Source organism: Rhinopithecus bieti, unplaced genomic scaffold (genome assembly GCF_001698545.2).
Source record: "Rhinopithecus bieti isolate Rb0 unplaced genomic scaffold, ASM169854v2 scaffold_7438, whole genome shotgun sequence".
In the NCBI taxonomy this organism is placed as follows: Eukaryota; Metazoa; Chordata; class Mammalia; order Primates; family Cercopithecidae; genus Rhinopithecus; species Rhinopithecus bieti.
In genome coordinates this window covers 1,305,712-1,326,258 of record NW_016805589.1, presented here as the reverse complement: position 1 = coordinate 1,326,258, position 20,547 = coordinate 1,305,712, and the positions used below count along the sequence as shown (strand labels likewise).

At 50.1% G+C, this 20,547-nt stretch overlaps 1 protein-coding gene across 1 annotated transcript; it reads left to right on the top strand.

Annotated features, from left to right (window-relative positions):
• The first annotated feature begins 3,506 nt into the window (after positions 1-3,506).
• On the top strand, positions 3,507-19,316 carry PCDH12 (protocadherin 12). Its single transcript, XM_017872949.1, has 4 exons — positions 3,507-7,592; positions 11,294-11,391; positions 13,320-13,471; positions 17,075-19,316. Exons 1-4 carry the CDS (start codon positions 4,713-4,715, stop codon positions 17,497-17,499), a joined length of 3,555 nt encoding a protein of 1,184 aa, XP_017728438.1. The 5' UTR covers positions 3,507-4,712; the 3' UTR covers positions 17,500-19,316.
• The last annotated feature ends 1,231 nt before the right edge of the window (positions 19,317-20,547 follow it).

Below are 20,547 nucleotides of genomic sequence, written 5' to 3'. Positions count from 1 at the left end.
TGAGAAGGAGTCTCGCTCTGTCGCCCAGGCTGGAGTGCGGTGGCTGGATCTCAGCTCACTGCAAGCTCTGCCTCCCGGGTTTACACCATTCTCCTGCCTCAGCCTTCCAAGTAGCTGGGACTACAGGCGCCCGCCACCACGCCCGGCTAGTTTTTTGTATTTTTTAGTAGAGACGGGGTTTCACTGTGTTAGCCAGGATGGTCTCGATCTCCTGACCTCGTGATCCGCCCGTCTCGGCCTCCCAAAGTGCTGGGATTACAGGCTTGAGCCACCGCGCCCGGCCTGCAAAGTGCATTCTTTTTTCTGCACTGACCCCAGAAAGAGGTGCCATTGTGTGGGAGAAAACACCTGTCATCTGTCTCAACAAAGTCCACAAAGTGCCCTGCTAGGAGCAGATAACCCAGAACATCTACCTGAATCTCCCAGTTAAGATTCCTGGTCTGACTAGGAATCTAACTTCAATAAGATCTTCCTGAAAAAAGATGCTGAGCTTGGATGGTCCAACCACCTTTCTATCTGGGATGAGCCGGAGGATACTTCTTGGCTTCCCCAAAGCTGCCTTGGTGGTGATGCTGGGGCAGCCACAGGGAGATTCAGGAGGAGCCAGCCTGTAAGACCTAAGCCCTGGAAGTGGGCAGCCAGCCCATCAGGACATTCATTGGGGCAAAGTGTGATCTCAGCCTTCATTCAGCTGGCCTGGGAGTCCTCCAAGCGCCAGAGTCACACCCAACTCGTCTGACCCCTCAAGGTTCCTTAGGACTCCGGGTGTTTTAAGAAAATTCTCTGACCCCCCACCCTTCCCACTTCACCCCTCAGCCCTCCCGGTGGTTAAGAACTCAAGTGTGAACAACCCCAAAGTTGGTGGTTAGTGAGGCCTTCAAGCACAAACCCTAATCCTGCCCTTTTTAAAAAAATATTTTGGACTTGAGGGAGGCTGTCCTCAATTGTTTCAAACCTATTTCAGAGTACCACCACTCCTTCAAACCTATTTTCAAAACTCAGGAAAACGTCGCCTTTCCAGACGAACTCTAGTGACAGCTCCATTCACCCCCTGGCATTTGACTGCTAAAGATCAGCTGACCCCTGCAGCCAGAAGGAGGAGAGAAAATTACTAAACGGGGACTTCATTCCCACAGGTGATCACCTTAAAAAAGTCTGGGGCCTTGTTTGCCAGCTTTGAAATTTCAAAGGGTTATCTTAGCTTCATGCCCCCAGTGTGAATAAAACAAACAATAAAAACCACCTATGAAATCTATATTCAAACTTTCTTGTGACCTATGCATCATTTTTTGCATTCACATTCCCAGTCAAAACACACACACACACACACACACACACACACACACCAGACATATAACTGCATGTAAAATATATATACATAAAACAATATCCTCCGAAGAATATAAATGTTAACACAAGTAAATTTATCATGAATTCCGTAACTCCTTCTGTGGCCTTGGTCCGCGTCAGGTTTTCCATTAAGAGACACTATTGTCATCCGTGAGTAGCTTCTCCTGTTGTGTTCTTCTGTGCAGCACGAGGCTGGAGCTGTTGATATTTATGAACCCCAGGCACCCACTTCCTGTCTTCGTGACTGTCCCGGTGGCTGTCCCTGGTCCATGCCTCTGTGCGGTTTTCTCTACCTTTGGCCACCAGATGGCGCTCTGGAAACGAGTTTTCTGCATCAAAGCTCCCCTGCATTACTCTCAACTAGGCTCCCTCCCTCTTCTCTGTTCCCTTCCAAGTCATTTTCCAGGGTGCAGCCAAAAGGCCTTTCTGGAGGGTACATCTGTGTGATCTTGGACAAGTTACCTAACGCTCTGTGCTCAGCATCTTCAATGTGATGGCATAGCTGTGAGTGTGTCATGAGAGGATGTAAGCAAACCACTCAGGACAAAGCCTGGCATGTGGTCGCTGTTCTCATTATCCTGCGTTGAGCTTTTCAAAAGCGCCCCACGACCTTCAGGACAAGGTCTAAATTCGTAGCCATGGGAACCCAGGCCACTGCATCACTCGAGGACCCCTGCTTATGTCCCCCGCCCCACCTTCCTCCCTACGCTACTGCACCAACCCTCTTGCAGCACAGCCGGGAGCCAACCTACCCACCTCGGGGCCTTTGCCCATTTTGCTGCCACCACCAGCTTTGCCTCTCCCCTGCCCATTCAACTTCCTTGGGCTCACTCCTCCAGGTCCGTCAGGATTCAGCATGTGCCCTTCATGAGGAGCCTCCCGGACCCCCAGGCCTGATTCCAGAGCCACTCCACTGGCCTCTCGCCTTTCATTTTCCCTGTCCCCCCCCCGCGACTGTCAGCCCCTGCCTTGTTCACGGTCAGGCACACAGGGGGACCAACGTGGGGTGGACAGCGAAGCTGTCACATGGGCTAACTGCCAGCAGGGGGCAACGGGTACCCTTGTGTCCCTGAGCTGCCAGGGGCTCCTAGTAGCTTTGGCAGCACCTTGCTCACACCAAGCTGAGGGAGACCTGAGAAATGGGATTCCTGCCAAAGAGGCAAAGAAAAAAGTGAAGGGACCAATGCAAGGCCATCTTTGCCATTTGCATATGAGGCATAAAACCTGGAAGATAACAAAAGGCAAAATCAGTCCCGATGTGCTGAGTGAGTGCTTTCTCTGAGCCAGGCCCTGTGCTGAGTCTTTATCCCACCTTGTGAGATGGATGACAGCCCTCAGAGAAGGAAACAGAGGCTGGGAGAGGTTAAGGCCCTTGTGCAGTGTCTCAGAGCTTGTGAGTGGCCTGTCTCCAGGACCATGATGTATTAGGTGGCCCTGGATTCTGGCCACTTGCTATGGTTTAATGGGTTTCAGTGAAATAGTTGGGAAACCTCAGGAGTGGGATATGGAGTTAAAGGAAAGAAAAGCCAGAGAGAAAGGGAAGGAGTGCAGGTGACTGTCCCTTAGCCACCTCAGTCCTGATGGCTACAGGCTTCCATGCCAATAAGCCCTGACTAGTGCCACTTGGGTCCAAACATGGCACCTCTGGCCCCAAGGGCTTAGTAGCAAACACCCATCTAGGGAAGCTGGTCTTCATTCTCATCACCTCAAATGCTTCACAAGCCTCAGGGATCAACCGTGAAGTGGGTATAAGGCTGGGAGAATGTTGGGGGCAGCAAATTGAAGGGCATAATGAGAAGCAGTAAGGCCACCTCAAAGCCCACCCAAGCAAACTGCACATTCACCTCCTTCCTTACTGAATTTCACCTTATGAGGAGGTGGGTGGGAGGGAGGGCATCCCTTAAAACATCTAAAAGGAGAGTTGGGTTCAGCAAAGGAGTTGTGCTTCATAGGACTCTTATAAACAGAACTGGCGAGAGAAGAATTGGAGGAAGGGGGAAAGACATAGATGAAAGGGAGGGGAAGGTGTGGGAGAGGGAAACGTATAAAAGCTTCCAAGAGGAGTGGGAGGCTGGGGGTTCCCCAGACAGAGACTCAGGCTGGACCAGATGCAGAGAACAATGGACTTCAAGGCTGGAGTGGGGGCGGGGGCCAAAGGGAAGCAGGAGGAGAGCCACACAAGTCAAGTCACACGGGTTCTTGCAGCTTCTGGAATCAAGACCATGGGCACCCTCATAGGTCAGTGTGGGCAGGGACTGCCCCAGGGCCAATACAAGATCCAGAGGTAGCCATAGGGTGTGACAAGTTGTGCAGATTACAACACTCACCCCTTGCAATAACGTCACTGCCTGTGACATGGGGCCAGGCCCAGGCCAAAGCCCTTCATGCATCATTTCGTTTAATCCTCACAGTTTCCTGCTGAAAGGGCTACTATTCTTACTCCCATCCCCACTCTACAGATGAGGTAATGGAGGCCCAAAGAGGTTAAGTGACTTATCCCAGATGACACAGCTGGTAAGTTGCAAAATCAGAATTTGAACTCAGGCAGTTTAGCTCTGATGGCTGCTCTGTTAATCACAGCTGCAGTGAGACAAAAACGGGTGATCAGGGCAGAGTCAAGACAAAGAGGTAAACAAGAGTGGGAAAAAGACAGGGGTGAGAGGAGAACAATGGGGGAAAAGATAGGAACAAAGAGAGTTGGGGAAGGGGAGAGAAACAGGAAACATGACTTGCCCGGGAGGGGCATCAGTCCGCTTGCAAGCAGGTGGAGGCTCAGGTTTTCTGCTCACTTGGTGATGCAGAGGCTCCCTTTCCCTCAGCAGCGGCCTTGCTGCATGGACAGCAGCTTCCCATCTGGCCTGTCCCCGGAGCCCCAGCCTCATCCTCCTCAGCGGCAGGCCACTTAGCTTCACAGGAAATGCTCTTTCTCTAATTGGCATTGAAACTCACAGCCCTCCCTTTTCCTGTAGGTGGGGTTTCCATAGGAAAAAGCTGCTGCTCTGTTTCCCCAGCCTAGCAACTGTTTGGAAGTCAGAGTCCCACATCCTGCTCAACTGGGTCAGGTCCCTCTTAGACCAGCTCTTGTCCATCATTTGCTGAAGTGGACCAGCTAGTTCCCCTGTAGGGGTCTACCCTGGCAATTCTTGATCGACGTTTGGATATCTCAGATCGCTTCGGATGAAGATGGCCTTGCCTGGGGGTCCTGCTTGTTCCATCATCATCTAACTATGGGACAAGGTTGTGCCAGCAGGTCCGGGGGAAGGAGCACGGGGCTGATCAAGCCATCCAGGAAACACTGGAGGACTTGTCCAGCCTTGAAAGAACTCTAGCAGTTTCTGAATGTGACCCACTTGGTGGTAAGCATGATGCAACTTCTGCAACTTCTGCTGGGGCTTTTGGGGCCAGGTGGCTACTTATTTCTTTTAGGGGATGGTCAGGAGGTGACCACTCTCACGGTGAAATACCAAGTGTCAGAGGAAGTGCCATCTGGCACAGTGATCGGGAAGCTGTCCCAGGAGCTGGGCCGGGAGGAGAGGCAGAGGCAAGCTGGGGCTGCCTTCCAGGTGTTGCAGCTGCCTCAGGCGCTCCCCATTCAGGTGGACTCTGAGGAAGGCTTGCTTAGCACAGGTAGGCGGCTGGATCGAGAGCAGCTATGCCGACAGTGGGATCCCTGCCTGGTTTCCTTTGATGTGCTTGCCACAGGGGATTTGGCTCTGATCCACGTGGAGATCCAAGTGCTGGACATCAATGACCACCAGCCACGGTTTCCCAAAGGCGAGCAGGAACTGGAAATCTCTGAGAGCGCCTCTCTGCGCACCCGGATCCCCCTGGACAGAGCTCTTGACCCAGACACAGGCCCTAACACCCTGCACACCTACACTCTGTCTCCCAGTGAGCACTTTGCCTTGGATGTCATTGTGGGCCCTGATGAGACCAAACACGCAGAACTCGTAGTGGTGAAGGAGCTGGACAGGGAAATCCATTCATTTTTTGATCTGGTGTTAACTGCCTATGACAATGGGAACCCCCCCAAGTCAGGCACCAGCTTGGTCAAGGTCAACGTCTTGGACTCCAATGATAATAGCCCTGTGTTTGCTGAGAGTTCACTGGCACTAGAAATCCAAGAAGATGCTGCCCCTGGTACTCTTCTCATAAAACTGACTGCCACGGACCCTGACCAAGGCCCCAATGGGGAGGTGGAGTTCTTCCTCAGTAAGCACATGCCTCCAGAAGTGCTGGACACCTTCAGCATTGATGCCAAGACAGGCCAGGTCATTCTGCGTCGACCTCTAGACTATGAAAAGAACCCTGCCTATGAGGTGGATGTCCAGGCAAGGGACCTGGGTCCCAATCCCATCCCAGCCCATTGCAAAGTTCTCATCAAGGTTCTGGATGTCAATGACAACATCCCAAGCATCCATGTCACATGGGCCTCCCAGCCATCACTGGTGTCAGAAGCTCTTCCCAAGGACAGTTTTATTGCTCTTGTCATGGCAGATGACTTGGATTCAGGAAACAATGGTTTGGTCCACTGTTGGCTGAGCCAAGAGCTGGGCCACTTCAGGCTGAAAAGAACTAATGGCAACACATACATGTTGCTAACCAATGCCACACTGGACAGAGAGCAGTGGCCCAAATATACACTCACTCTGTTAGCCCAAGACCAAGGACTGCAGCCCTTATTAGCCAAGAAACAGCTCAGCATTCAAATCAGTGACATCAACGACAATGCACCTGTGTTTGAGAAAAGCAGGTATGAAGTCTCCACACGGGAAAACAACCTACCCTCTCTTCACCTCATTACCATCAAGGCTCATGATGCAGACTTGGGTATTAATGGAAAAGTCTCATACCGCATCCATGATTCCCCAGTTGCTCACTTAGTAGCTATTGACTCCAACACAGGAGAGGTCACTGCTCAGAGGTCACTGAACTATGAAGAGATGGCCGGCTTTGAATTCCAGGTGATTGCAGAGGACAGTGGGCAACCCATGCTTGCATCCAGTGTCTCTGTGAGGGTCAGCCTCTTGGATGCCAATGATAATGCCCCAGAGGTGGTCCAGCCTGTGCTCAGCGATGGAAAAGCCAGCCTCTCCGTGCTTGTGAACGCCTCCACAGGCCACCTGCTGGTGCCCATCGAGACTCCCAATGGCTTGGGTCCAGCAGGCACTGACACACCTCCACTGGCCACTCACAGCTCCCGGCCATTCCTTTTGACAACCATTGTGGCAAGAGATGCAGACTCGGGAGCAAATGGAGAGCCCCTCTACAGCATCCGAAGTGGAAATGAAGCCCACCTCTTCATCCTCAGCCCCCATGCAGGCCAGCTGTTCGTCAATGTCACCAATGCCAGCAGCCTCATTGGGAGTGAGTGGGAGCTGGAGATAGTGGTAGAGGACCAGGGAAGCCCCCCTTTACAGACCCGAGCCCTGTTGAGGATCATGTTTGTCACCAGTGCTGACCACCTGAGGGACTCAGCCCGCAAGCCTGGGGCCTTGAGCATGTCGATGCTGACAGTGATCTGCCTGACTGTACTGCTGGGCATCTTCGGGTTGATCCTGGCTTTGTTCATGTCCATCTGCCGGACAGAGAAGAAGGACAGCAGGGCCTACAACTGTCGGGAGGCCGAGTCCACCTACCGCCAGCAGCCCAAGAGGCCCCAGAAACACATTCAGAAGGCGGACATCCACCTCGTGCCTATGCTCAGGGGTCAGGCAGGTGAGCCTTGTGAAGTCGGGCAGTCCCACAAAGAGGTGGACAAGGAGGCGATGATGGAAGCAGGCTGGGACCCCTGCCTTCAGGCCCCCTTCCACCTCACCCCGACCCTGTACAGGACGCTACGTAATCAAGGCAACCAGGGAGCACCGGCAGAGAGCCGAGAGGTGCTGCAAGACACCGTCAACCTCCTTTTCAACCATCCCAGGCAGAGGAACGCCTCCCGGGAGAACCTGAACCTTCCCGAGCCCCAGCCTGCCACAGGCCAACCACGTTCCAGGCCTCTGAAAGTTGCAGGCAGCCCCACAGGGAGGCTGACTGGAGACCAGGGCAGTGAGGAGGCGCCACAGAGCCCACCAGCCTCCTCTGCAACCCTGAGACGGCAGCGACATCTCAATGGCAAAGTGTCCCCTGAGAAAGAATTAGGGCCCCGTCAGATCCTGCGGAGTCTGGTCCGGCTGTCTGTGGCTGCCTTTGCCGAGCGGAACCCCGTGGAGGAGCTCACTGTGGATTCTCCTCCTGTTCAGGTACCTGGGGCATGGGCAGCTCTTTCTCTGGTCACTCCTGGACCACCAGAAACAGCATCAGACACCCCCATAACCTGCACAGTCCTCATGTTTCTTCCTTAGGCTCACCTGGTACTTTCTGATGCTTTGGATAGCAGTGGTTCAGGGCACAGCTTTGTGACTGGCTGAACTTAGCTGTGTGATCTTAGGCAAATTCCTTACTGTCTCTGGGCCTTAGTTGTCTTATCTGTAAATTAGAAATGATAGTAAGAGTATCTACCTCATAGAGTTGTCCAGAGGATTTGATCAATTAATTTCTACAAGGCATTTATGGTGCCTCACAAGTAGACACACAGCAAAGGTAGTGACTAAGAGTATAATCTTTGGGCAAGGTTGCCTGGGTTCAAATCCTAGCTCCACTTCTTCCTAGCTCTGAACCACAGGGGAAGTTAACCTCTCTGTTGAAAGATGTCTGTGTTAACAGCACCCATCTTCTAAGTTTGCTTGAAGATAAAATGAGTGAATGCTCTTAATGCCTGTAGAACAGCGTCCATCTGACATGTAGTCAGTACTCAGCAAATTATTGCTATTACTTCCTCAAAGCACTTCTCTATCTCCACTCTCTGCCTGCCCTCATCTCATCTGGGCAACCTCCCTATGAAGAAGGCCAGCACAGGCATCATTGCACCCAAACCCAGGTGTAGCAAATAATTTGTCTGAGACCCCAGAGCTTTCTGGCTGGGCCTGCAGGATGGGGCAGTGGAAATAACCTTAGAACTTTGCAGTTAGGCAGATTGGGGTTCAAATTTCTACACAGTCACTTAGGAGCTGGGCAACCTTGTACACATCTTTCAACATCTGAGCCTCATTTTCCTCATCTATAAAATGGGGATTATGAGACCAAACTTACCCTGTGTCTGCCTCCTTAAGAGTGTGAGGTCTAAATGGGATGATGAGTGACAAAATGTCTAAGGACCTGGGATTTTCTTTTCTTTTCTTTTCTTTTTTCTGAGACGGAGTCTTGCTCTGCCGCCCAGGCTGGAGTGCAGTGGCCGGTTCTCAGCTCACTGCAAGCTCCGCCTCCCAGGTTTACGCCATTCTCCTGCCTCAGCCTCCCGAGTAGCTGGGACTACAGGCGCCCACCACCTCGCCCGGCTAGTTTTTTTGTATTTTTTAGTAGAGACGGGGTTTCACCGTATTAGCCAGGATGGTCTCGATCTCCTGACCTCATGATCCGCCCGTCTCGGCCTCCCAAAGTGCTGGGATTACAGGCTTGAGCCACCGTGCCCGGCCGGACCTGGGATTTTCTAGACACAAGTGCGGAAACCTTTTCAGGGATGATGCCTGATCTCACACCCATATCTGCTTCTGTGAACCTCAGATATTTTCACTGTGCCAGGCTGCCTGCCCAAGGCACACCTCTGTTTGGCCAGGCCATCAGTTCATGTTTCCTGTGAAGCAAAACACAGTTTCCTTCCCTTACTCCCTCCTCAGGAAGCCACCTGGAGATGGCCCAGCTGTTCTCTTAGGAATCTTGCCCTGGAATCAGTGCAGACCCAGAGGTTGCCAGAGCCAACCACTAATTTATCTTTCCATTCATCCATCCATTTATCAGGTGCTTTTTGGATAAACTCTGTGCTGAACACTGTGCTGGCTGCTGGTAGACAGGACAACAGAGAACAGGCACTGTGGGTGGCCCCGCTGAGGTGATAGAAAGAAAGGTGCCCATTTGGGATCAACTTGAGGCTGCTTGCCCAATGCTCATATCTTTCCAGCAGCACATAGATTCAGATCTGAGTTTAAATTCCAGCCCTCCCACTAATTTCTGTGTAGCCCCTGTGAGCCTCCAATTCCACCTCTGCAAAATGGCCATAATGGTATCTCTTCCCTTAGGCTGTTGTAAGAATTAAGTGAGATTATATGACACTGGACAATCATTGTTTATCATGGGATCTATTAATAAGCTCATTTAATCCTCATAACCCACCATATGATCTGGGTCTCATTAATATTCACTTTTTTTACTGTTGAGGAAGCTGAGGCTCAGAATGCTTAAGTAATTCCTCAAGGCCACACTGATGGGAACCGGGGCAGGGGCATATTTAGGATTTGAACCTGAGTCTGACTGATTTGAATCTGGGCTGTAACTGTGAAGTGACCCTGAATGACAGTGCTCAGCATAGGGACTGGCATGTAGGTAGTCATGTCATGAAATGCCAGCTGTCACTTGAGCAAAGGTGGCAGGTATCTTAGGAGGGCTTCTGGGCCTGGGCTGGGAGGTGGGATCTTCCCTGAGGCAGGCAATAAGACCCTGAGTCTCCCAAGTCACAGTGACACCCCAGACCTGGCCATCTCCTCTTCCATCTCTCCTCTGAGGTTGACACTTCCTACCTCAAGCTGCACCGAGGGGCACGGTGGACCTCCTAAGGGAGGAATGGGGGTGGACCCAGGAGGTTGAAGCAGTGTGTCTAGGAATAACAGTCCAAACTCCTTGCTTTTGCAGAGGATTTTTAACTTTTTCAAACCATTTAATCTTGACAACACTGAGAAGAAGGCTGTATGGGTACTTCTAGCCCCCCATTAGAGATGAGGAAACTGAGGTCTGAGGAGGTCTAAAAGCCTGTCTAACACTATACAATAAGCTACAAATGGCCTTGAACTAGAACTCTGCCTCCCAGGACTTGATCTGTTGCCTCTCCCTCCCAATGGCCTATAGGGTCTGGCCCTGATAGCTCACCCATCCCCTGCTCCATTCTCCAATCTTTCTGAAACTCTACCTTCTCTTCCAGCCTTTCAGTGTGCAGTGCTTCTGCCGGAAACCACCCACTTCTCACCATCACCCCTTGCCCAGACCCTCATTCTCTTTCCACTTGCCAAACTCCTATGGAGCCTTTGGGTCTCAGCAGAGGTGCCTGGCATGTAGTATGAACTCAGTAATATCTGTTGAAATGAATGAATTAACTTAATCCAGTACCACCCCCCTGCTTCCTCCCTCCTCCAAGTTGGGTTAGGGGCCTTCCTCCGCTCCCACAGAGCCCCCACTCTTTCCCTACGCCCAGAGGCAACCCCTGTGGTAACCACTCTTTGCTGCTCCCCGACTCCCTGTGGGGCTGCCTGCAACCTTCACCTCCTGACAGATATGACCATGCTGAGGGCAGCAGCTGGGTCTCCTTCTCCTTCTTACTCCCATTGCAACCACCCTGCCTGGCACTTATTAAGTACTTGTTGAATGAATGAATGAAAAGATGAATAAATGAATAATTTAATGACACCATTTTGCCTTCTCTACAACATAGTCTTACATCTGGTCCACAAAAATCGGCCAAATGTCCAAATACTGCTAAAGGGGAACATAACTCTTTAAGATAATCTTCATCAAAGTAACAACAAATTGATGGTCAGGAAATGCCTTTTTCACCCCTATCTCTCAGAGTCCACCAGGCGCAGGACACTCGGAGGAATGAGTGTGAGGGGATGGGCCCAGAGGGTCCTCTTGCTCTCCTTCAGACACTCAGGTCCTGGGGTGACATGACAGAGCAGGGGACCTGCCCACCCAGGTCCCTGTCTCTGTCACTGGGCACCATCCCCCATCTGATCACACAAACATCTGAAGCCAGAGGAAAGACTATAAAAAGAAAACGCCGGCATTGAGGGAAACATCCGGCGAGGAAGTGTGCTGAGTCGGAATTGTGTGGAGTCAACAGATTTTTCCTGTCTTGTAGCAAATCTCCCAGCTGCTGTCCTTGCTGCATCAGGGCCAATTCCAGCCCAAACCAAACCACCGAGGAAATAAGTACTTGGCCAAGCCAGGAGGCAGCAGGTAAGCAGCACGTAGCCCCCACAGGCATCTCATGGCCCCTACCGGCTGCCCCTCATCTCTGCAGCCTCTCTGAGTGAGGAAGGGTGAGCCCATCCCAGACACGGGTCCCCTGGGAGGGTGCAGCAGACAGCATCCATCCTCCCACCCTGGGAGGCTTGGTCATGGGGTGACTGTATTCATAGTATTTACACGACCTAGAAGTCCTGTAGGACTATCAAGCTGTATTAATAAATACTATCAATACAGTAGTCACCAAGGAAGTGACTTCATCCCTGAGGCTCGATTTGTCCCCTGATTACAGAGGTGCTGTAATTTGCCTTTATATCTGTAACTGTCACCTCTCTTTCTCTTGCTCCGTAAACGTAATATGAAGGCTCCCCACTAAAGACATGGATATGTGGGCGTGTCCATTTGGGCCATCCTAGAATTGAAGAGCCCTTAAGAGAACATCAAATCCAACTTCTTGTTATGGATAAACTGAGGCTCTGAATAGTTTGATTCAAACCAGCCATGTCAACTTAAGCAAGTGAGATAATCTCTCAGGACCTTGGTTTCCCCATCTGTAAAATAGAAGCCATCCCATTTCCCTTGTGGTAATGGGGTGAGAATTTCATGATCAATTGTATTCTAAGCCCATAGCCCAGGACTGACGCATAGTAGGTGCACGCACAATGCTAACTCCTTTCCCCTTGAAGCAATTTTGCTAAAGGTCAAGTAACAAGTGAGTGGCAAAGCTGGGACCAGCTCTCAGAGTTCCTGACTCCTGCATCAGTGCTCTTGCCCTGACAACTTATAGCTTCTTTTTACAAGGATGGTAAGAGGTAGTGTACAGCAGGGGTGAGTCCACACACTCGAGTCACACTGGCCTGGATTTGAATTCTTGCTTTGTCTCTTCATCTACGGGGACCTTGGGAACCTGCAAAATCTTCACAAGCCTTGGTTTTCTCATTTGTACAATGGGGTGATTAAAGAGAACCCTTTACAGGTGTGGAAGGTTTGAATGAGACGGTGCATGGACCTTGCATCACATGAGGCCTGACTCAGACTCACTGCTCAATAAACATTAGTTGTCATTATCACCCACACACTTGCCACCTCCCTGCTCATTTCTTCACAGCAGCAGAAATGGCTACAGGGGGAAAAAACCCAAACAAACAGAAAGGACTCCTACGCCTTAAAACCCCTCAGGAGCCTTTCCACCTGCTGGGATGAGGGTCCAGGCCTGTCCCCAAGTGTCCATGGGAGACAGGGGCCAGGATGGAGACAGCAAGAGACTGGGATGCAGGTAGCAGATTCTGAGCAGCTTTAGGCTGCTTCACTCCAGCTGCACCCTCCATAGGTCTGTTCTTCTGGCCTAGGATTTGGCCTAAAGTAGGAAGGAAGGAATGTTCAGTCACTCATTAAGTGTTGATTCAGCACCCACTGTGTGCCACGCCCTGTTCTGAGCATCAGTGAGGGAGCAGGGAATGAGACAGGCAAAAATCCCAGCCTTGCTGGAGCTCTTCTCCTATGGATGGATGGACGGCTGCACTGGTTCCACTGAGGTTTACTAAACTCCTCCTGTGTGCCAGGAAATACCTAGTCATGGGAGGGGCAACGAGAATGATGTCAATGAACTCATCTTCACTTCTGTCTGCTGAGTGCTTACAATGTGCCAGGCTCTGTGGTAGGCCCCTTTACCTACAACGTCTCATTTTACCCTCACAATACCCTGTGAGGTGGGTGTTATTTATTACTCCCATTTTACAGATAAGGAAACAGAGTAAGAGGAGGGCTGGAATCACATGATCCAGGTTGGTCTGACTGCAGAGGCCAGGCTGTGTATCCAGTTCCTTATACGGGTAAATGAATGCAAACATAAATGGGCATGAATGAATGAATCTATATAGGAATGTCCTTACCCATGAACTGGTTGGTTTCTTTTGTAGGAGTGCAATCTCAGACACAGATGGCCCAAGTGCAAGGGCTGGAGGCCAGACAGACCCAGAACAGGAGGAAGGGCCTTTGGATCCTGAAGAGGACCTCTCTGTGAAGCAATTGCTAGAAGAAGAGCTGTCAAGTCTGCTGGACCCCTGCACAGGTAGGGACCCCCTAGAGTCACCTTGCCCCATGGTGTCCAGGCTTCAGAGTTCTACTCCAATCCACTGCAGGGAAAAGCCATTCTGTTTCTGTGGAAGAACATCAGCAACATTTAACTTCCCTTTCACCCTTGCAGCCTCAGAAAGTATTTTAAAGACTGGGTTCTACTTTGATTTTTCTTTTTAGACAGGGTCTTGCTTTGTCACCCAGGCTGGAGTAGAGTGGCGTGATCACAGGGTGATCACAGCTCACTGCAGCATTGACCTCCTGGGCTCAGGTGATCCTCCCACCTTGGCCTCCCAAGTAGCTGGGACTACAGGTGAACACCACCACATCTCGCTAATTTTTGATTTTTTTTTTTTTTTTTTTGTAGGGACAGGGATTCACATGTTGCCCAGGCTGGTCTCCAACTCCTGGGCTCGAGCAATCCGCCCACCTCGGCCTCCCAAAGTGCTGGCATTAGAGGCATGAGCCACCTGTAATCAAAGCCAAAGTAGGCACCCGGCCTACTTTGATTATTCATTTTAAAAATCATTGTAAGAATAGTGAACATGCCAGGCACTGGGGAAGCATCTTATGTACATGATCTCATTTAACCCTCCAGCCAGTCCCCTCAAGTAGATAATTATTACCTCGAATTTACAGATGAGCAAACCGAGGCTCAAAAAAATCAAGTAGCCGTCCCAGAGTCACCCAGCTCACCAGTGATCGAAGGGGAGCCAAACCCTGAGCCAGCCTGTCCTCTATGGACTTCTTACCACTCATTTGCATCTGGTGTGTTTCAATACCCTTTCGCCCTGGGAACCAGGTCTACTCTTTAACATGCCAGCAATTGCAATTAAAACAAAAAGAATTTTGCAGAGAAACAGTTAGCTTTGACAATAAATACATAATGTGAATTTGAATTCAAGAATCTGCTAGCTCCCCCTGCCCCTGCTACGGACATTGGTCAGCCTTCTTTGGTAACACACCCCACGGCAGACCATCCCTGTGCTGTGGTTTTCTATCTATGTAGTTAACACTGTTTCTCATGTGCTCCATCTGGCTGCAGACACACTGAAGGCACGGCAGGGACTTCTTTCCCTGGTTAAAAAAATATTGCTAATGCTTATTGGGCACTTTCTATGTGCTAGGCCCTGTTCTAAGTACCTCATGAGAAAATCTTATGAGATAGGGACTATTCATTATCCCCACTTCAAAAGGAAAATGTGAGGGTCAGGGGTGTTTAATAATTTGCCCAAGGTTTAGCAGCTCATGGATAGTTATTAACACAAGCAGTGTGGCTCTAAATTTTAGAGCTGTGTTGTTCAATGCGGTAGTCACTAGCCACATGTGGCTATTTAACTTTAAATGAATTAAAATTAAATAAAATGAAATATTCAGTTCTTCTACCATATCGGCCACATTTCAAGTGCTCAATAGCTACGTATGGCTGGGGGATATAGCTTTGGATTCTATCTCTATTCATCAGCTCTGGCTGGAACCTGTGGGGTCAGTTCCCACACGGTCCTGCTTGCCCATAGCACAAAGGGTACTGAACACAGGAGCACTGTAAGGAGTGGGGGGTAAGGAAAGAGGAGGGGCAGAAAAGCCTTTGCCGCTCACAGGCTGGACTGCCATGGGGAGACTGGGATCTTGCTGCTTCAGATTGCTTCAGATTTGCTGCTTCAGATTCAGATTGCCCCACTTGAGAATGTGACCATGATAATGTTTTACTGGTTGCATGAACTCATCGAACCTCACAACAACTCCACAAGATAAGTACTACTGTCTCACCACTTCCTAAGAGGAAACGGGAGCTTAGAGAGGTTAAGCCATCTTCCCAAAGTCACACACACTGCCCCTAAGCGGCAAAGCTGGGAAATCAAACCCGGGTTGGCCCATCGCCCACCTGCAGCTAGAACTGGTGGGTAATGCTGGGTGAATTCAGCATCACTTTTCAGCTGTTCTCATACGCCCCAGCGATTTTCTCATTCCAAGCTTCACTCCTTCTGAAGCTCTCTGATCCGTGTACAAGGAAAGGCCTGATTCTACAACACCAAGAGTTCCATCCAACCTTATAGCCTCGGAGTCTCAAGGAACTAAGGTTTGCATTTCCCAGATGTTGAAGGTTAATATTTATGTTCATTCAATCATTCAACAAACATTCACTAAGTCCCAGGCATGGGGCTAAACCCAAGGATCCTGCAGGGCAGGAGCCCAACACTGTCTCACAACCTGCACAGTCCAGAATGCAAGACAGAGATTCATTTATCAGTACAAAAAATGACTACCCATACTTCAGAATAACTTTTTCAAATTACATAAGTAGTATTTGGTTAATACAGAAAACATAGATAAACAAAAGAGAATGGATTGCTTTTGCCCAGAGGTAATTTCAGTTAATATTTTGACATATATTCTTCCAGTCTTTTATTCTGTGCACAGATTTTAAAGTAACTCACCTTAGGCAAACGTTAGATAAACGTTAAGTAGATGTTGTGCTTTTTTTAAAAAAAATTTTTTTAAAGACACTGTTTCTTAACTATAAGACTTATAGTTTCTTTCCTCTGGCTTGGTCTCTACCACCAGGCCTGGGACTGGTTTCTTGAAACAGGATTTTCTGTTGAAGGGATGGGAAAAGAAGTGTGACTGTGACATTGCAAATGTAGGGGCCAGTTTTTTGAATTCCCAGCCACCAGGCTGACTTGCCACCACCACTACCCCAGTCCCTCTCCTGGGACAGCCCTTGGACAGGCAGCCCCTCCCCAGCCTGACTCTAGGCCAGGGTTTCTGGTAGCTTGAGAGAAGATGTTGAGGAGGATTTGAGGATCGGGGGCCAGGTGGTAACAGTGCAGACCTTAGGTGGCCTGGAAATTCCAGAGGCCCCAGCTGGGCACCTGGAGTATCCAGAGTGACGAAGGGCCAGCTCTTCAGAGAGAGGGTAGGGTGGTGCCATCATAGGGAGGCTTCAAAGTCATCAGACCTGGCATCAAATTGAGGTTTGTTGCCTAGCAGATGTGTGACTTAACTTCTTCCAGCTTCAGTTTCCTCATCCACCAAATAGGGATAATACTCTTGACCTCAAAGGTTTGTGTGGAAGTTAAATGAAATAATTATGTAAATTGTTCATCACATAAGTACCTAATATGTGGTCCCTATTACTATGGATGGGAACAAAAGGCAGCGCCAAGTCAGGAACTCCAGCCTCGGCTAAGAAAAGGGATTTTCCCTCCATCCTCAGCTAGTGGAGCCCTGAGGGGAGAAGGCGCCCTGAGGGGTAAAAATCCTGGATGAAATATAGAAGACACTGAGACTGGAAACACACCACAGCCCAGATTGGGAAATTCTTTAGAAAAAGGCAAATTCCTGCTTCTAGGCCTTCTCCTCCTCCTGCTGCTTCCCCACTCGGTTCGCCCGGGTGTGTCAGTCGACTGCCTTCCTACCCAGGGAGCTTCCCTGTCAGGGCCTCTTCCTTCCTGTCCCCGTCTGGCCACTCTGTCTGTCCCCTGCCATTTTCCTTCCCTCCTTTGTCCACTGCCCTTGCCCTGCCCATTGCCCCACCCTCACCCGCCTGGCCCTTCCCAGAGCCTGGCCCTCACTGTGTCCCCTCCTCCCCACACAGGTCTGGCCCTGGACCGGCTGAGCGCCCCTGACCCGGCCTGGATGGCGAGACTCTCTTTGCCCCTCACCACCAACTACCGTGACAATGTGACTTCCCCGGATGCTGCAGCCACGGAGGAGCCGAGGACCTTCCAGACGTTCGGCAAGGCAGAGGCACCAGAGCTGAGCCCAACAGGCACGAGGCTGGCCAGCACCTTTGTCTCGGAGATGAGCTCACTATTGGAGATGCTGCTGGAACAGCGCTCCAGCATGCCCGTGGAGGCCGCCTCTGAGGCACTGCGGCGGCTCTCGGTCTGCGGGAGGACCCTCAGTCTAGACTTGGCCACCAGTGCGGCCTCAGGCATGAAAGTGCAGGGGGACCCAGGTGGAAAGACGGGGACTGAGGGCAGGAGCAGAGGCAGCAGCACCAGCGGCAGGTGCCTGTGAACATACCTCGGACGCCTCTGGATCCAAGAATCAGGGGCCTAAGGATCTGGGGACATGAGCTGGTTTCTAAAATCTTGTAACTCACTAGCTAGTGGTGGCCTGAGAACTTTAGGGTGACTGATGCTACCCCCACAGAGGAGGCAGGAGCTCCAGGACTAACACCTGACTGACCAAAGCAGCCCCTTGTAAGCGGCTCTGAGTCTTTTGGAGGACAGGGACAGTTTGTGGCTGAGATAAGTGTTTGCTGGCAAAACATATGTAGAGCACAAAGGGTCAGTCCTCTGGCAGAACAGATGCCACAGAGTATCACAAGCAGGAAAGGATGGCCTTCTTGGGTAGCAGGAGTCAGGGGGCTGTACCCTGGGGGTGCCAGGAAATGCTCTCTGATCTACCAATAAAGGAAAAGCAGTGATTCATTCTCCTGTTTGCACCTGTCAAGAGGGAGAAGGGAAGAGTAATAGAGTGAGGGTTCTTTGTCATCCAATCCCTGGCAAGACTGTCACACTGGGCCTGGACAGGCGTGGGGCACCTTGGTACACAGTGACAGGTACACAAATAGCAGACATGTGTGCTCTTAACCCCGTTCCCCTACCACTATGTTACCAACTAATCTGCTTCTCAGCTGCAAAATTAGAGCTAAGAAAGCACAACTATTTATAAAGCATTTACATGAGCCAGGCACCACGCTTTACAATAGGATTTAATTTGATTTTCCAACAATCCTGGAGGGAGGTATTATTAACCCCATTTCACAGACATTGATATGGGACTTGGAGAGGTCAAGTGGCTTTCCCAAGATCAAGCAGGGAGTACAGCCAGAGCCAGGATTTGGACCCAGGCTGGCCCAACACCAAAAGCCAGGCCTTCAACCTTGACACCAGCCTGCCAACCAAGGAGAGGAGAAGGAAAGACCCTGGAGGTGAGCTGTTGGCAGCAGTGAACTTGCCTGACAGAGCTCCCTCGGGAAACACTGTTGAAAGGAACATTTCCAAAGTCATGCAGGCCTGCACCTCTCTACATTTCCAAGCACAAGGCGAAAGGAACTTGGATCTGAACTGATGCAGGCCCCTGTTCTTTCCGAGCAAGTAGCTCTTCAAGTGCAGATGTCATCTTTCTGGACCCCATTTGCGGGTAAACCTTCCTCTGTTATTGCAGGTTTAGGCTTGTGAATCCCAGAGGACACTGTGTGAACTGGGTCTATGAAATCCGCACTGACAGCAGCCAGCCTTCCAGGGGATGGAGGAGGGAAGAAATAGCAGATATTTTCCCAAGGTTCAGCTTTATAATTTTCTTGGAAATTTCCAAGCAGCCAATCAGCTAGATTCTAAATAGCGTGGGTCTCTCCTGGACACTGCAGGCAAAAGTTCCTCTATCTGCTCCTCTCTTCGTCCTTTCTTGGAGCTCAGAGTTCCTGTTACTGTTCACAGAAATGGGTCAATCATACTCCCAACTAGGGATAATAGGCCTCATACATACTTGGAATACAGTGTGGTGTCATTATTCCATTATTCCATTTTACAGATGAAGAAAATGAGGCTCCCCAAGGTTATGAGTTTCCAGGGCAGAGTCTCTGGGTTCCTCCTCACCTCACTCTAGGCCAGAGTGATCTCCTTACAGAATCTGTGATTTTCAGGCTGGATCACAGAACTGCTGGGTTCTGTGGGCCAGTGAGAGAAGCTGGGGGAAACCAAGCAGGCAGGCAGGGTCTCCAGCCTGACCAGCCAGGTTCCTGCCACAAAGCAACACTTGATGAATACCTGTTGAATGGATGTATGAATGAATAAATGTGTCAGTAAATGCTTCAGAGGCCCCTTTTATCCATATTGGAGCTCCAGGTAGGACTTCATTAGAAAAAATGATTCTGTTATGCAAAAGCAAAGTCTGAGAACCACAGTACTAGAGTAGACCATGGTGACCTCCCAGTTACCAGCAAATTTTCAGTGCTGAGCAGATGTTGGGAGGGTAGAGAGAAGACAGTGGGCATGGGGAGATGACCTGAGGAAGCTGGAATTATAGGTGGCAACTGGATCACTAGACACATGGGACCATTGCATCATTCTAGTTCAAAAGCTATAAATCTGTACTCCTTGGCCTCCCTGAATACTAGGTAAAACTTTGTGTCTAGGCATTTTTTTTTAGGTAGAAGATACAAAATTCTCATCAGATTCTCTAAAGGAAACTTTGACCTTTAAAAGGTTACACAGCATTGCTTTAAGACACTATCTAAACATCCACAGACATGGGCAATTGTCATAAGGAGTCTGAACTTTATCTATTTCAACTCTTCATTTTATAGCCAAGAATATAGAAAGAAACGGCAGATGACTTGCCCAAAGCCACCTGGCAGGTTTGTGGGGGAGAGCTTTCCAAATTAAGATGACATTTAACTGGTTGCTCAAATCAGGATTTGGATCTGGGATTTAGTATGGTGGTCTTTTTAATACGTCAAAGATTCTTAATCTGACGTCCTTGGTTGGACTTCAGGATCTATGAACCTGCTGAACTGCATGCAAAATTGGAAGGATATGCATTTTTTCTATGAAAAGAAGTAGGTGCTTAGGTCAGAATCTCAAAGAGATTTAGGGTCCAATTAAGATTAGGAAGCACGGCCGGGCGCGATGGCTCAAGCCTGTAATCCCAGCACTTTGGGAGGCCGAGACGGGCGGATCACGAGGTGAGGAGATCGAGACCATCCTGGCTAACACAGTGAAACCCCGTCTCTACTAAAAAAAATACAAAAAACTAGCCGGGCGAGGTGGTGGGCGCCTGCAGTCCCAGCTACTCGGGAGGCTGAGGCAGGAGAATGGTATAAACCCGGGAGGCAGAGCTTGCAGTGAGCTGAGATCCGGCCACTGTGCTCCAGCCTGGGCGACAGAGCGAGACTCCATCTCAAAAAAAAAAAAAATTAGGAAGCACTACAATCCTCTAGGTCAGCCCTCAGCCCTGCCTTCCCTGCAGAACCTGGATAACTCATGGGTAGAGCTGCTCCTGTTCTGAACTTTGATCAGAATGGGGGTGTATGTACGTGAGGGACAGTGTTCTCTCCTG

Bases quoted from the DNA above. Each gene is read 5' to 3' on its own strand.
- PCDH12 (XM_017872949.1), top strand. From the start codon at position 4,713: ATGATGCAACTTCTGCAACTTCTGCTGGGGCTTTTGGGGCCAGGTGGC. The intron at 11,392-13,319 runs GTAAGCAGCACG...TTTCTTTTGTAG, and splicing joins GCCAAGCCAGGAGGCAGCAG to GAGTGCAATCTCAGACACAG. The intron at 13,472-17,074 runs GTAGGGACCCCC...CTCCCCACACAG, and splicing joins TCTGCTGGACCCCTGCACAG to GTCTGGCCCTGGACCGGCTG.